A 14,676-nucleotide genomic window follows, 5' to 3' on the forward strand; every position below is an offset into this window, starting at 1 on the left:
TTTGAGGGGCTGCAGCATGACCCCATGCACAGCCACTGATGCTTCAAGGTGACCCTGCGGCAGCATGGACTTCTCTACAGCCACAGGTGCTTCGAGGTGCACCGTCTCCAGCACGGACTCGGGCCACAATCCCTTCAGCGGTTTACCTGCTGCGGCACAGACATAACCACGGCCACCGACTCTTCGAGATGTACCCGCTCTGACGTGGGCTCATCCACGGCCACGGACGCTTTGGGGTGTCCTGCTCCCGCGTGGACTCATCCACAGGTCACAGTCCCTTCGACTCGAGTTCCCAGTGGAGTTCCAGCCTGCCCAGCGCAGCAGCGATGCCCCGGGCACAGCAGAGTTGGAGGCTGGGCAGCGCAGCAGCCGCGACAGCGGAGAGCAGCAGCTCACGAGCACTACACTAACACAGAGCGAGGCAAGCAAGCCCCCCGGCAAGAGCAGGAGCCCGCCAATTAATAGCTAAACAGCATAACAGCTATTTATATGCAGCCTCAGCTGAGAAATATCTTCTCAGATAGTTTGTAGATGTTTGGGGGTTTCCAGTTTTAAAAAGTGGCATGTGTTTAAAGCTTTTTATTTACAATAGCTCTGGTTACTTTTGAATCCTTCTGGCATTGGTCTACTTAGAAGAAGCTCTTCAGGAGACAAAATAGCTGTGTGGTCAGAAATCAGGAATATGTAGGTCTCCATGAGATAAAAATATATTTCAGCCAAGGCAGCTTCTATCACATTAAAAAAAAAAAAAAAAACATTTACTGCCTGAAAGCATGTTTAATATAAAACAGCAAAAATGCTTTCTCTCTTTCTTAGTACTCTTACCAAGTGTATTAGCATTTCACTGGAGCATTTAATGCATTCACTTTTTTGTTTTGTTTCAATGCAGGCATCATGTACATCTCCAGTTCCCAGGGTGCCCTTCCACATTTTCACTGTTTCTGGAACGTAGTACTGGTTTGGGAGGGTGGTCCCAGGTGGAAGCCACAACCCTCAGCCTGGTCCTCCGTCCTGTTTGGGGGGAAATGCCTCCAGAGTAAGGAATCTGGATTTTTACTCCAAGCTTTACCATAGAGCTGCTGGGCAACACTGAACAAAACTTGTCACTATTTGAAAACCAGGAAGGAGGAACAGCCTAAACAAAGGCTTGTAGGAGAAAAAAGGTGTTTATGTAAAACTTCCAAGAACAATGGAGTCCCACCTTTGCTGGGACATCAGTAATGCAAACCCATAAATTATTGAGCCATTGTTTGTATTTATTATAGCAGAATTGCAAAACTAGGAGTCTAATTTTCAGTTTCTCCCCCCCCCCCCCTTTCTCACTCGTGCCAGAGACCATACTTCTTATAAACAAGATTCTTATTTCAGTATTCATTAGATTGTTTGTCAAGAAGAGCAGCTGGTGTTGATGAATTGATCAAGATGCACTGAGGATGGTTCAGCCTAAAGAAGAAAAGACACAACAACAGATTTCAAATACATAAAAGGCTGCTGTGAACAATAAAGAAACAGCTTTTTCTTTCCCCCCATATCCAGGGTGGACAAAATATTACGTTTTTTAATTGCAACAAAGAAGATTCAGGTTAGACAGAAAATTGCTGTACCATTAAGGCCATCGCAGCGTTGGAACAGACGGCTCAGGAAAGCCTCTGAGACCAGACTGGCAGCTGTCTGTCAGGGGCAGGCGCGTGCTGCCTGCCCGACTGCTAAGCTCTCTTCCAGACCTGCAGCCACAGTCATTTCCCCTTCCCTTCCTAATTATTTGATAACCCCATTATTTTCAAAAAGCCTGAAAAGCGGGAGGGACAGAACTCTCAGAATTTCTGTATCAATGCATGTAAAATGTGATCTAGCTGCAAATGACACAGAAAGCCACGTAATGGGCTGATTTTCGAACTAACAGAGCCCTATGGGCACAGATTTCCTATCCTCATTCTCATTATTTCTTGTCCAACTCAGAGGCATAACTTACCTGCAATGAGAAAAGCATCCGTTGGAAACACTGAGTTGATCTACCCACCTAGCCAAGCAAACAGTAATAAGCCAGGAGATAAATAAATAAATGGGTCAACAAGCTTTTCACACTTAAGTGCTCCAGGTAAGAAATGATAGACCTAAACCCCAAACTCAGAGGCACACCCGCTGTCCAGACAACAGCAACAAACGACACCTCTATTTAACTGACATTTTGAATGGGTACGGAACGGGAAATTTCCCTGATTTAGTAACACACAGTGCAAAGTTGTAATTTGTTCTCTATGAAAACTATATTGAATGATTTCCTGTAAAATTAGCTGCAGGAACTGAAATAGAATATTTAATAGAATAAAATAATAGAATATTTAATTCAGCGCACACAGCAAGATTTACTGATTTGAGCATGAGATGGTAAACAATGCAATTGCAACAAACTACACACACTCCTACTTCTTTGCCTTGGGAACTGGCTTCTCGCTTCAAATTACTTACTGCTGGAAAGCAGTTTGTTCCTATCCACCTAATCAGCATCTGACTTTGCTGCAGTATTCAAGCAAACTGAAGATAGATGAGATGTGGTAATAGAAAGTGAAAGAACTGCAAAACTTTCAAATTACAATTTAAAAAGTAAACTAAGCATCACTAATTGCAATTCTTCACTGTTTTCGTTAGGCAGGAATTTCCTACCTTAAAAATGATTCACTTACAAGAAATTAAGTGATACCTGTCAGCATCTACTGTGGCTCCCAGTCGAAGTATCAGGAATGCGTGGTTATATCATCTAAAAAGTCTTTTTCCATATTTATCAAGTGCAAAGCCATGGAGCAGTTCAAGTGTGACAGCTAGCAGACATTATGCTCCTAGTAGCTTTTGTAATTGCAAATGATGCACCACCACAATTCCATGAGCAAGAAAGAGATTGTAAAGACCCAATCAAGAACCAACAGCAGTGGTTTTTTAATATTTGTCAGAAAAAAACCCTTCATGCACTACCGTTTCTTCTCAGAAGTGCTGCCCTAGGTCTGCTTGCACTGAAGTAATTGGAAATTTCCCCTCTGCATCACTGTGAGCAGAGACTTTTCATTCTCTTATTGGGGAAGGGAGAACACTCAAGCTGAGCTGTCACCAGTCCAGTGAAGAAGCCTTGAAATGTTCAAGAACATGTAATTCAGAAAGCTCAGAATGCAGCGCTCTCAAGGTAAAAATCAGGACTCTCAGCATCTAGAACAAGTCAACAAGAAAACAGTCTGTTGAAAGTACTTGACCTCTACTGAGACATCTTGAGACCAAAATCTTGACTTGATAGCTGACAAATGAATCTAGGAGCTGAACATTCTCATATTACATCTATTAAGAAAACCCGTGTCTTTTTTAATCTATCAAACAATCCTTTATGGTACCAATTTTCAGTTAGATAAGTAAGAAAGCCTTTGCAGTGCCGATCTCCTGGGTCAGCTTTCCTTAAGGACAAATTGTACTAACTGGGGCATCATCATTCTCTACAGATTCATCAATAAACTCCTCCTAAATTATTATTCTGTTACAGCTGCTCGGTGCTGACATCAGGGAACCAAAGGTGTCGCTTAGACTCGCATTAAATCACATCCCTGTGAGGTAGGGCACAAGGACTTTTTGAGTATTTGAGGTCATGAGTTCCTACAGAATTACAAACCCCAGACTGGTATAGCATGAGGACAGCTAAAGTGCCAAGGGAAGCTTCAGGCAGTATTGGCATGATGCACCCACCCGGGATACTGTCTCCTCCTCACAGGACGGAGGTGGCACCGCTACCAGGCAAGCGTAACATCTGTCCTGCCACAGCGCCCGCTGGTTCCCATGGGTGGTCCGCAGGGTGGCCGTGCTCTGGAGGGGAGCACTTGCACTAATGAAATTTCAAGACACAGGTTTTCTGGCTCGTGACATTAGTTAGTACAAACTGTCTGTCCCAAACCCATGAAATTGCTTCAGTATTGCGCTCTCAAAATTCAAACGACAACAGAGAAATCCTGAAGTGTGCTCGGACTCTAGGTGAAGGGAATCCAAGACTGGTTTTATACTTGTAAAATACAGTCTCCCTCTGTTTTCAATCCGTTACGTATGCTTTTCAACAGCAAGTTTCAACATATTGAAATAAACTGACTTTGGTAACATTACTGAAATAAGAAAGCTATTACTTTTGAACGTATAATAGCAAGTAAAGAGTCTACAGGAAAAAGCAGTGGTTTCAACACAGAGGTCTGGCGACGTTGAAAATAAACCATCTGGGTTCGCTCTCTTGGATTGTGACACGACCCACAACTCTAAAGGAATTAAAACACCATTATGTATAGATGGATGCCCATCACTTCATGCGTAAATCTAAATGGTTTCAAATATCTGTAATACAGTAACACAAACGACATTCGTTTCCACAACCAAACCGAATCACTCCCCGAGAACAGCTCTCTGAGGTGGGACTGCGTTACCGTACAGGAGCCCACTCCCACGCCTCCCACGTCTTCTGAACAGCTGGAGCGTAGCTGCCGATCTCACTGGACTCGCCTTCCCTTCCACGAGCGGGCAGCTGAGGAGAAGATGAAGCACGGAAAACGCCGACGTGAGGAAGCACTTTGTCTAAATCAAGCGCACAGCAGTGAACAGTGGCAGAGGAGAGCTTCACCGTTCTCAGAGGATCTACTGTGTGTTCATAAAGAGTATGTAGCTGCACAATGTATTACCTCCCACTGCTTCTTACATACTGTCATACGTGAAAATGTGCCAAAATAAGTATTAAAAATAGTGTTTCAGTCTATCACTTCCCCAACGTAATCATCTGTACCAAGCATTCTGTACCAAGCATTTATAATTACATTCAGCCAAGGTAATATCAAAATATATTTTATTCTGGACCTCTTTCAGATCTGATTCAAATTACAGTTGTCAAAGCAATACAATGCAAAGGGAAACTGCAACAGAAAATGTGCCTAGAAGGGATATAAGGGCCTTGGGGACAAATCATTGGGATGTAGAACCAAAATACATCATAAAGTGTAATTAACATGGTCCAGGACAGTATAGAACATCTATATCAGTCTTCTTTAGACAATAATCATGAAAACTGAACAATAAAAGTCCTTTAAACAAGTACAAAAAACTGTCATGGGCTGGTTTACACTTTTACAACAGTTGTAATTTAACTGGATAACTGAAGAAATGATGCAGACATTTTAATCCAGTGCTATAGGTAGGCTCACAGAATTAGACCCAAAGGATTTGTAACTCCAAATGAAACCATTACAACTACAATGTCAATGTCAGGAGAGAGAGAAAATTACTTCTGTATTCTAGAATTACTGTTCTGCACACTGCAGTCTGTCGAGGACAAGATTGCAAAGTACACTGGACTAGCAACAACATGCAGACTGTTTTCTTGTATTTACCCACAAATGTCAAAAAACATTATGAAGTAAAAATGAATGATTATTTAAAAAAGAAAACAAAACAAAAACATGCCTCAAGTTATTGTCAAGCTTCAAACTTAAAGGCAGAGAAAGCGAATTATGTACTCAAAACTACTGATCTGAAGCACTATTAACACTAAATCTGCAATCCGCAAGAAATGGCAGATTTTCCTGGCTTGTCTGCCTTCCATCAGACTGACAGTGAAGACAGCCACACTTTCACAGAACACGGTATTTCAGAGCTTTCTCTGGAGGGAGAAGTGAAGACTGCTCCACGGCTCTCCCTACGGAAAATGTCAGGGATCCTGATGGAGATTTACTGCTGTCTCCCGAAGCCATATTTGCTTCTAACATGCCACAATGTTGCTTCTGCTTTCTTCGGACTTCTGGAGAGTGTGAAAACTGACCCCACTGGGGAACGGCTCTACAGGACTTTGTGAAGGGCGAAGCTCTCACGCTTGTCAATGAGAAAGGAACACTGGGCTAGATCGGGCAGGCCCTGCTCTGGTAAAACCCCGCCGGAGCCGAGGGGAGTCCTGGCTCGAGCGAGAGGTGGCTGGTTTCACGAACCCACACGGCACGCTGCGCGGCGCGGCGCGCACCCAACGCCTCCAATGCTCACTCTGGCAAGGTTTCCTCGTGAAGTGAAAGACAATGGGATTTCTGGTTAAGTAAAGATTGGAAAAATCAGGTCCCAAGGCTCCTCTTTGCTAAACAGACAAAAACATACAACCTTTTATTTACAAGCTGAAAAACCCAGTTTGCGATTTTAACGAAATTCCTTCATTCAGCAGAAGTAAATGCATCAGCTGATTGCTAAGATTGCTCCGTAGGCAAACTGGCACGATCGCCCTATGCCACCTACTAATCTTCCTAAACACAAAGAACATTTCAAAGGTACAGTGTCCCATTAAATACCCTAGCATGAGGTAAGCAGTGTAAGGAAAAAGGAGTGCTTTTTAAAATGAAAATTAATTAAAATTGGTAGAAATCTTTGGCCTTTCTCTCAAGATGCATTAAAGTGTCATGAAATCAAGAAACATGCTTCAAAATGCCATGTCATTCTGACTCTGGTAACTATTACCTCCCTCCACCCAACCCAGAAAAAGAGGCACTTTTAGTGTTTCATATAAGATTTCCAATCATCTAGTAGACACGCTAAATAACCCTGCACACTTGTAGTCCCAGAATAAACTGAGTTTATCAACATTACAAAGAGTCTAAAAAAGCTTTTATGAGGACCTAAGGTATTCTCTTAACTACACTAAAAAGTCCACTGGTTGGGAATCTTTACATCAATTTAAAAATGCAGAAAAAGGTAAAGTAAAAATAGAAAAAGAGGAACTCTACAGAAACCTGGACCTAATTATGCAGAAATGAGATTCTAAGATGGATGCATAGAAAGACAGCGAACTCCGAGCAGTTAATTTCTTATTCCATCATTAATTCTGAGCCCAGTTTTTCCCCTTCCTTTTATCCCCTATTTGGATATTTGCCCATTAACTTCTTGAACTGGAAAAAATAGGAACTGTATTGTATGCAAAGGCTTATGCACACGTTTGCCTTTACACTTGGAAAACGGGTGCAACAGAATTACTCAGTATGTAAGACTAAGCATGTGCATATGTTTAGATGAAGTTAGGGTCTTGCTGACATTTGGCATACTCAATTTAAAGGAACAATTTGGATAGTCTACCTCACTACTGAATACGAGGTCTTTGTGCTATAAAAGATAATAATCAATGCCATGGTTGTCTTTTTTTTTTTTTTTTTTTTCTTCTTTTTGCTTCACATAATCACAGAACCTAGCACACCTTGCATGCATGCATTTAACAGTGTATAAAACAAGAGGCGAGAAGAGGTGTGAGCAGGAGCAGCACTGTGGCATGCTAGTAAAGGACAACAATAAAATATCTATTGGCCAGATCCTTTGCTAGTGGAAACTGGCATCATTCCACTACAGTGGGGCACCGCTGATTAACACCAGGTTGGGGGTCTCGGCCTGCGCGTCCAGAGCACTCACGTCGACAGATCTGACATTCCTGCTGGACCGTGCTTCAAGCACCTGAAAACCCTGGATCTGTGATACTGAAGCTCTGTTTTATCTATTTCTGAATATGTGATACTATGCCTAAGCAACTAGAATTACAACCAAAACAGCTGATGATTGAGAAAGAGGAAAATGGCAATACCCTAAAACATGGCTGTGTGATTTTGCAGCTATGTCACAGAATTCCACCACAATTGTTTAGATTGGCTGAAAGAATCATCCAATAACTTTTATGAAAATGAATAAACTGTCCATATTAAAATACAAAAGTACTATCAAGAATCACTTCTGACTTTCAGATTTAAATTCAGTGCAATTGACAAATGCATTGCTAAACGAAAAATGCAGCTTAAACATACTCAAAACATTTGTGTCTATTCCTGGGAGCACAGTTTAAAATTATTGCACAGAATTTTTTTTTTATTTTTATTTTTTTTTTTTCATTAAATGACAGAGGTCAGCCACAGTCATGGACCTCCAGCAATAAAAGCAGTATTTCAAGTGCCAGACACTCAACAGATTAGGTTTCCTACATATTGTAACTCACAGGGTAATTGCTCTAAACATTTGTAATATGTTCCAAAACCCTAAAAATAGCTGGCACTGAACCACTGCGGATGACTGTCTTTATGGATATGAATTTTTTGTTGGTTTTAAATGCTGTGTATGATAGTATTATAATCCTGGGGTATATATAAAGAATGTATTGGTGACTTCTCTTTACCACTGGCAAATTGCTACCCTACCTTAGCCAAACTCAGACTTGCTTCAAGTCGCGTTTATTCCATGGAAATAGCAGAAATCAATGCCTAAAGAACAATGGTTAAAATGTCAAAGCTGCATTATCTCAATTAATCAATTTATACCTAACTTGGAGGGGAAAAATAAAACCAAAACAAAAAAAAAAAAAATAGGTTAGAGACTAGCAATCAGAAGCCACAAAATTATTTGTGATTGAAATAGTGTTATAAAACTGGTAACTTTGCAAAGCTCTGTAATATAAACCATTCCTTAAGTAAAATGCCTGTGACATAAATTTGACAACCTCTCTTTTTATAAATTTACACTCTTGGAATCTTATGCAAGACATGATGCAACCTTTTCGACTACACATACGCGTAAACACAACCTCATGCTATCATTTACAAATAAAATCACTATCAGTATACTTTTAATCACATGAGCAGAAAAAGGTTTGCCATATACATCTGTCATTGTAAGAAAAATACTTGATATTGTAAACAGAGTAAAAGACACTATATAGTAGTGATTATTAAAAAAATAGCAGCTTACATCTACCCTATATTTGGAAAAAAATGTAGTCACAAGATACAATAAACTGCAGGACTGGAGCAGCAGGGGAATTAGTGCAAGTATTCATCTTTTAAATAAGCTGAATCACTGCTATTAAAATAAACTTGAAGCAAGTCCTCTGTTTAAGTTTTTTTAAATCTAAGGTAGTAAACATTTTGCCTCTTAATGGCAGTGTTATCAAATATATGCCAAAGATTTTATTTTAATAAAGAAAAATTACATGAGATACTTTTAATACTGGAGTTTGGTTACAATTATACATCTAAGCTCCTACAAATAATGATGGGCAACTCTCAAAGAAGCTGTGGCATGAACCCTTGTCCAGAAAGATCTTAACCTCTTAAAAAACAATCCCCCAGCTATACTTTGCTCCTTTTCACAATAGTGCACAATTTAACCATATTTTAGCTATGGTCTTAAAGCAACAGAAGATGCATTTTTTCCTTTTTTTGTCCTTTTTTTTTTTTTTTTTCTTGCATCCCTGTATTTTTCTTTTCTGTATTTTTTGTGCCCTTCTATTCTTAAGTTTGGCAGAATTATGTCCCAAATAAGAAAGTACTGCATTTCAGCCATGTCACCAGAAAATAAAACATAGCATTATACCCATTACTGTCATACTTCATAGATGAGCAGGACGTGAAATATCACGCCTCAAAGAAGGGGTTTTTTTAATTCTCTCTCCATAATCCCTTTCCCACCCTCCCTCTGTTCACAAAATTGTGCTCTGGGAGCCACAAAATGTACCAAACATTATCAGGTTCAATCTACCTTTCAAAGTATGCATTAAAATATGTTTCAAAGAAACTTTTTTTTCCCAAGGTGAAAAAAATATAAACAAGAAACTAATTCACTCCCTTACTTCATGCATCCGTAAACTTAACCAAAACAAAACAAAAAACCCAATGTTTAAAAGCAAAGAAAAAAACTACTGCTGCAGATTTCTGTAAGTCCATTTTCTCTGTACACACAAACTGCTCAACTACTGAGAAGGGAAACAAAAATACCCCACAATCCATTGTCATAATGGATTTAAAGCGGGGAAGGGGTAATGAAGGCTGCCATTAGTATCTTCTGAATTTGGTATGTATATGGGTCTGCTCTTGTATATGGTATATTTCTCTCTCTCTCGCTCTCTCTTCTGTTTTTCATATCCAAAACCTTTAAGTGTTATTTTGGGACACAGCAGATTCCAGCACTTGGTGAACAGGATTCACAAGCTGTGACAAAACTCTGTCATCCTCTTCAGGGTGTAATTTTTTTTTTTTTTTTCTCTTTTTTTATATACAGTATATGTATATATTTCTTTTACGTTTGGCTGTAGTGGACTGGCCATGGTTCAATTGGGACTATAGCAGTACATGGGTCAGGGACAGTCATTTTGGCTATGTACACATTCATAGTCGGTCCATGGCTTCCAACTAGTAGCGCTATTTCCGTAGGTCTAATACACAAACCTGCGAGGAAAAGAGAAACATATACAGAAATTGCACACTGCACAATATTACACATTTATACAATTCTGTGAGAAGTATCTGAGCAAAACCGATGGAACAGGTTGTGTAAGCTTAATCTTGTATCTACTACCAATAGATGGGGGGAAGGGAGGAATCATCAGGCGAGCCCTTTGTTTATGAGCACCCAGCCAGACCCAGGTGCTAAGGGTACTGCTGCCTAATGAATTACTATCAGAGCATTAGCAACACCTTACAGAGGCTGTTTGCCTGGTGTTTAATATTGTGAGGCCAAGAACTTACTTGAAGCTAGGTTATAAAAATATGGTAAAATGAAATTAGAAACATGTGGGAAAATGCTAAAATTGATCGGAATAATTCTGAAGAAACACTTAATGGTATACAAATTCCAATTTTAGTCTTCTCAAAATCTTCACTAAGTAGTGCTTCTAGTTCTGTCAGATACAGAAATCTGTAAGTAAAATATAATTATATACAAGCTACACTTTTAGTCATCAAACAGTTCAAAAGTGCCTGTATTTTCTTAGTAATTACCAGCCATAAGCACATTTAAAATCGAGGGGAATGAGAAGGGCTTTTGCTAGCAAACATAAAACAAAATAAACCCAACATTTTTAAAAGAGCAGAAACTAAATGAAAACAAATCTGTTGCAAGTACAGTCAGCCTCTTGGGCCAAATTAACTGTGAGACTGGAAAGGTTACACAGCGTGTATATAAGCGGGTCATCTAGTGGGGGAATGATAATTAATTTCTACTCAGGATATGCCTTGAGCTTTTGTTCCTTTTATGATATTATCTATACTTATAAGACTAAAATGATATGAAAGACCAATCAAAAGTAGTTCTCTAGAATTTAGTCTACTTAAAATTCAGAACTTCTTATTTTCTGTCCTGAACTCTAACGAAGTGATCTTGCTTACCAGCATGGAGCATGCAGGACAGGAGAATACATTGGCACCTGTATTAAAATACTACCCGAGACTTTGGATTACAAAGCCACCAGGATTGCTTTTTGCTGACGTTTGTTACTTTAAGCTACAATGCTTCAAAATATAATTTCTTTATCCTTCTTATTTTATTCTAATTTTGCTTTTCCTTAGGCTCTCGTCTCCTTTCTTTTAAAACCATGGCAAGAGAGAGGCAAGCAGAAAACAAGCATTGTACTTGTTATGAAGAACTGCATGGCAATATTTTACTGCAGTACTTTGCAGGATAATGTCAGAAAAGCTAGGAGGTGACACTACATGGCACCACTATGAAGGGATAGAGGGTGCATTCATAATTAGTTAAACATTTAATTTCATTCCCTGCTTCTTCTAAGTAAAGCAAGCAGACTGGTATTTATATATATTTACATGTAGTTCCCGTCATTTTTAGGAACTTTTTAATTATGAGCATTCAGACATTTGTACTTTCTCTGTACCTTCTGCTGAATGCAATGCAGAAGATATTCCATTCCTATCATGCATTATAATAATATTACCTACACTGAAAAGGGCAAAGAGGCAAAAATGAACTTGCTTCGAAGATTACAATGGAAAGACCAGCCACAGTGAACACATTCCCATAGTAAGCCCCAGGAGGGACAGAAAATTTAAATTAGAAGCATCTTCAACTTCTGAGATTTTTGGAGGGTTTAGAACAGTAATGCATTAAGCGGGAATAAAGACATTCTCCTTACAACATTACAGCACCCTTATAGGTGAAAATCTACAGGTGAGCTGGCTGTATTCAAACTCAGCTGTAGAAGGGTATTTTGTCTCGGTTGTTGGTCAGAAGATTTCCAGAAGATGCTTGCTGTTAGAATGTCAGTCAAGTCATGCAGCACTTACTGAACCATCTGAAGCACTCGCTCCAACTTTGTCTCCTGCTGCATTCCAGCAAACCTCAAAAATCCCTCCTGTTCCCCGATAACTGTGAACTAGGGCACCTGTCTAAAAAGGGATAAAACATGTAATTAATATAAAGAATTCGAAGCTAACAGGTAATATTTGTACAACATGTAAAACTTCCCCACTGATTTTAAAAGCTGAAATTCTCAGAGGAAATGACCCAGATGAGACTTGTGGACAATCTCAGCATTGTGTTAAAGGACATGACAAACACAGTTGCTGCGTCTTGAACTCTTGTGTTTGGCAGGCAAGACTAGGGGATGGTCACGACTACTTCCAATTAGTAAAATGAACCTTTCAAAAATTGATATCAAGTTTCCAGTGGCCAGAGATCACATCTTGTCTAGCATAAAAGACTTCAGACTTTGACTGGCCATCAGACCTTTTTTTTGCCAGAAGTGCAAAACAAGTAAGTGTCCTTTCGTAGAAAGTTACGTAGAAACATTTAGCATCATCACCTTCTCTCACTCTAAATTCTCTTATTTTTCAGTGAAATTCAGTGAAATAGCCATTACATTTGTATGTCTACATCCAATCATCGTTTTTCACAGCAAGTCTGTTTTATCAGGAGTTTAAAGTCTAGAGTGAACAAAGACAATTTTTGGATGAAACATATTACTTGGAGACGCTTTGTTGAATGCAGTTTGGTGCTGGTGATTTTTTGGTTGTTTTTTTCTTCTTTGTTTTGGTTGGGTTTTTTTGTTAAGTAAAGACAATGTAAAGACAATTATTACTTCACCACAGGCAAGCACTTAGAGGGACAAATTAAATGTACATCCTTTAACAGAAGTAATCTTGAAAGCGAATCAGTGTGTTAGGAGTGGCAAAGCTCTCTGTGGCTGAAACATGATGGAGCAAGAAAGTTTGGAAAGGTGCTGATGAAAAAAAAACAAAACACAAACTTCTAAACAGACAGAAGAGCTATACCTGTGTATTCCAGATGTGTACACATTTATCAAAGGAGCCACTGGCCAGGTACCTGCCATCAGGACTGAAAGCTACACTGTACACAGGTTCTTGATGTTTTGTCAGAGTATGAATACAAATTCCTCTGTCTACATCCCATAACCTAACAGTAGAATCAAAGGATGCACTGTCAAGGGAAAAAACACAGATTAATTATATCTCAATCTGACATATTTTTATTATTAATACAAGCACAATATGATAAAGTATCCTACATGCTTCAAAACATTCTGTGGACTTACATATATAAAGAGTGAAGTAAAAATAATGCTTAAGAGGCATTTAAAACCAGGATTAAATAGTACCTTGCTAACATAAGATTGGCATTTGGATTATTTGTTCCTGGTCCTGTAGGACTCCATTTGATAGTATAAATTTCTTTGTTGTGTGCTTGTAAATCATGGACACAACTGTCTTGCTTCATACTCCAGATCTATGAGAAAAATGGAAGAAAAGCAAAGACATTTAGCACAATATTGTAATAAAATACATTCTACATCTTTCTTCTTTATAATTTTCAGCCTGACTGCTACCTTTTAGGCCACAAAACATTTGCTATGACTGCTGGGTTTCTAGAGTAATTATGTCAAGTATTATTCCAGTGCCTGCCACTCTCTAAGTACCCGATGGCATTTGTGAGTAATAAAGGTACTGTCTGTAGAAACCAATCTGCATGTGTTAACTACAAGCCCCTTGAAAAGTGCAGGGATGAGAACAGATGCTAAAATGAGAAGAGCAATACGTATGTGCTCATGTCTGAGTTGACAAAATATCACAGTCCTATTTTTAAATTAACTTCTTGTTACACAGACTGAGTGAAATAAATGGATAGTAAAGAAATTTTCTGTTTTCATACAAAGACAGAGATGCATACTGCAGAAACCATTATGGCATTTTCCTGGCTTACTAGGATTTGCATTGCCAGGTGTTTGTTCGGTACTTCACACAGTTCCTCAGGACTCCAACTCCTGCATGATAATCTTCAGCAAACAAAATAACTTTTTTCTATTACGAGTTTGCATCGCCACTACAGAAGGTATTTTGGAAGGCTTCTATACCTTTTCATAAATGTGAAACTTGATATGGTAGCAAATCATCTGAATGCTTTTTTTAATGCTATATGTTTCAGTAGTGGTTTTAGCTCACTTTTTGTCAGAAAAAGCTAACGGGATCATATTTAAGATGCAATTGAGGTCTATGTTTATATGAATGATGCTTTTCAGAACTGGTGCCTGAGTGAAGGTGAAACTGATTTTCAATGTGCAGACAGAAATAAAATTCGATTTCCAGTTTATATCGATGGGATCAAAGTCTAGCTTCTCTTCCCAAACTCCTACAGATGAAAGGAGGCCCTGTTAGCTGCCCTAGAGAACATCAAGTTGGCATCACAAGAGAGAAAAAGAAATAAATCAATCAGTAGGCATCTTCCATATGCTTCAAAACCCGGCATTCATGCCTACTGCCGTTGAAAAGTAAGTGATCCACAAGTGATCAGCGATGCATAGACTTATCTACAAGCAATTGGTCTTCCGATTAATCCTGAACAAAATGATTAAATTCTTTC

General features: G+C 39.1%; 1 protein-coding gene across 8 annotated transcripts in view; it reads right to left on the minus strand.

The window, feature by feature from the left end:
• Positions 1-4,838: 4,838 nt before the first annotated feature.
• TBL1XR1 (TBL1X receptor 1) overlaps positions 4,839-14,676 on the minus strand; it is a 116,768-nt gene continuing 106,930 nt past the window's right edge. For 7 of the 8 annotated variants that reach the window (XM_042794014.1, XM_042794006.1, XM_042794024.1 and 4 more), the window contains 4 exons: positions 13,418-13,545; positions 13,074-13,239; positions 12,087-12,188; positions 4,839-10,235 (listed from right to left, as the gene is read on the minus strand). In XM_042794014.1, coding sequence (XP_042649948.1) covers positions 10,209-10,235; positions 12,087-12,188; positions 13,074-13,239; positions 13,418-13,545 — 423 coding nt within the window. In that variant the 3' untranslated portion in view covers positions 4,839-10,208. Of the gene's footprint in view, positions 10,236-12,086; positions 12,189-13,067; positions 13,240-13,417; positions 13,546-14,676 lie in introns of those variants that run through there. The other variant, XM_042794064.1, reaches the window with a different exon arrangement.

Source organism: Tyto alba, unplaced genomic scaffold (genome assembly GCF_018691265.1).
Source record: "Tyto alba isolate M040663 unplaced genomic scaffold, T.alba_DEE_v4.0 Super-Scaffold_10, whole genome shotgun sequence".
Classification (NCBI taxonomy): Eukaryota; Metazoa; Chordata; class Aves; order Strigiformes; family Tytonidae; genus Tyto; species Tyto alba.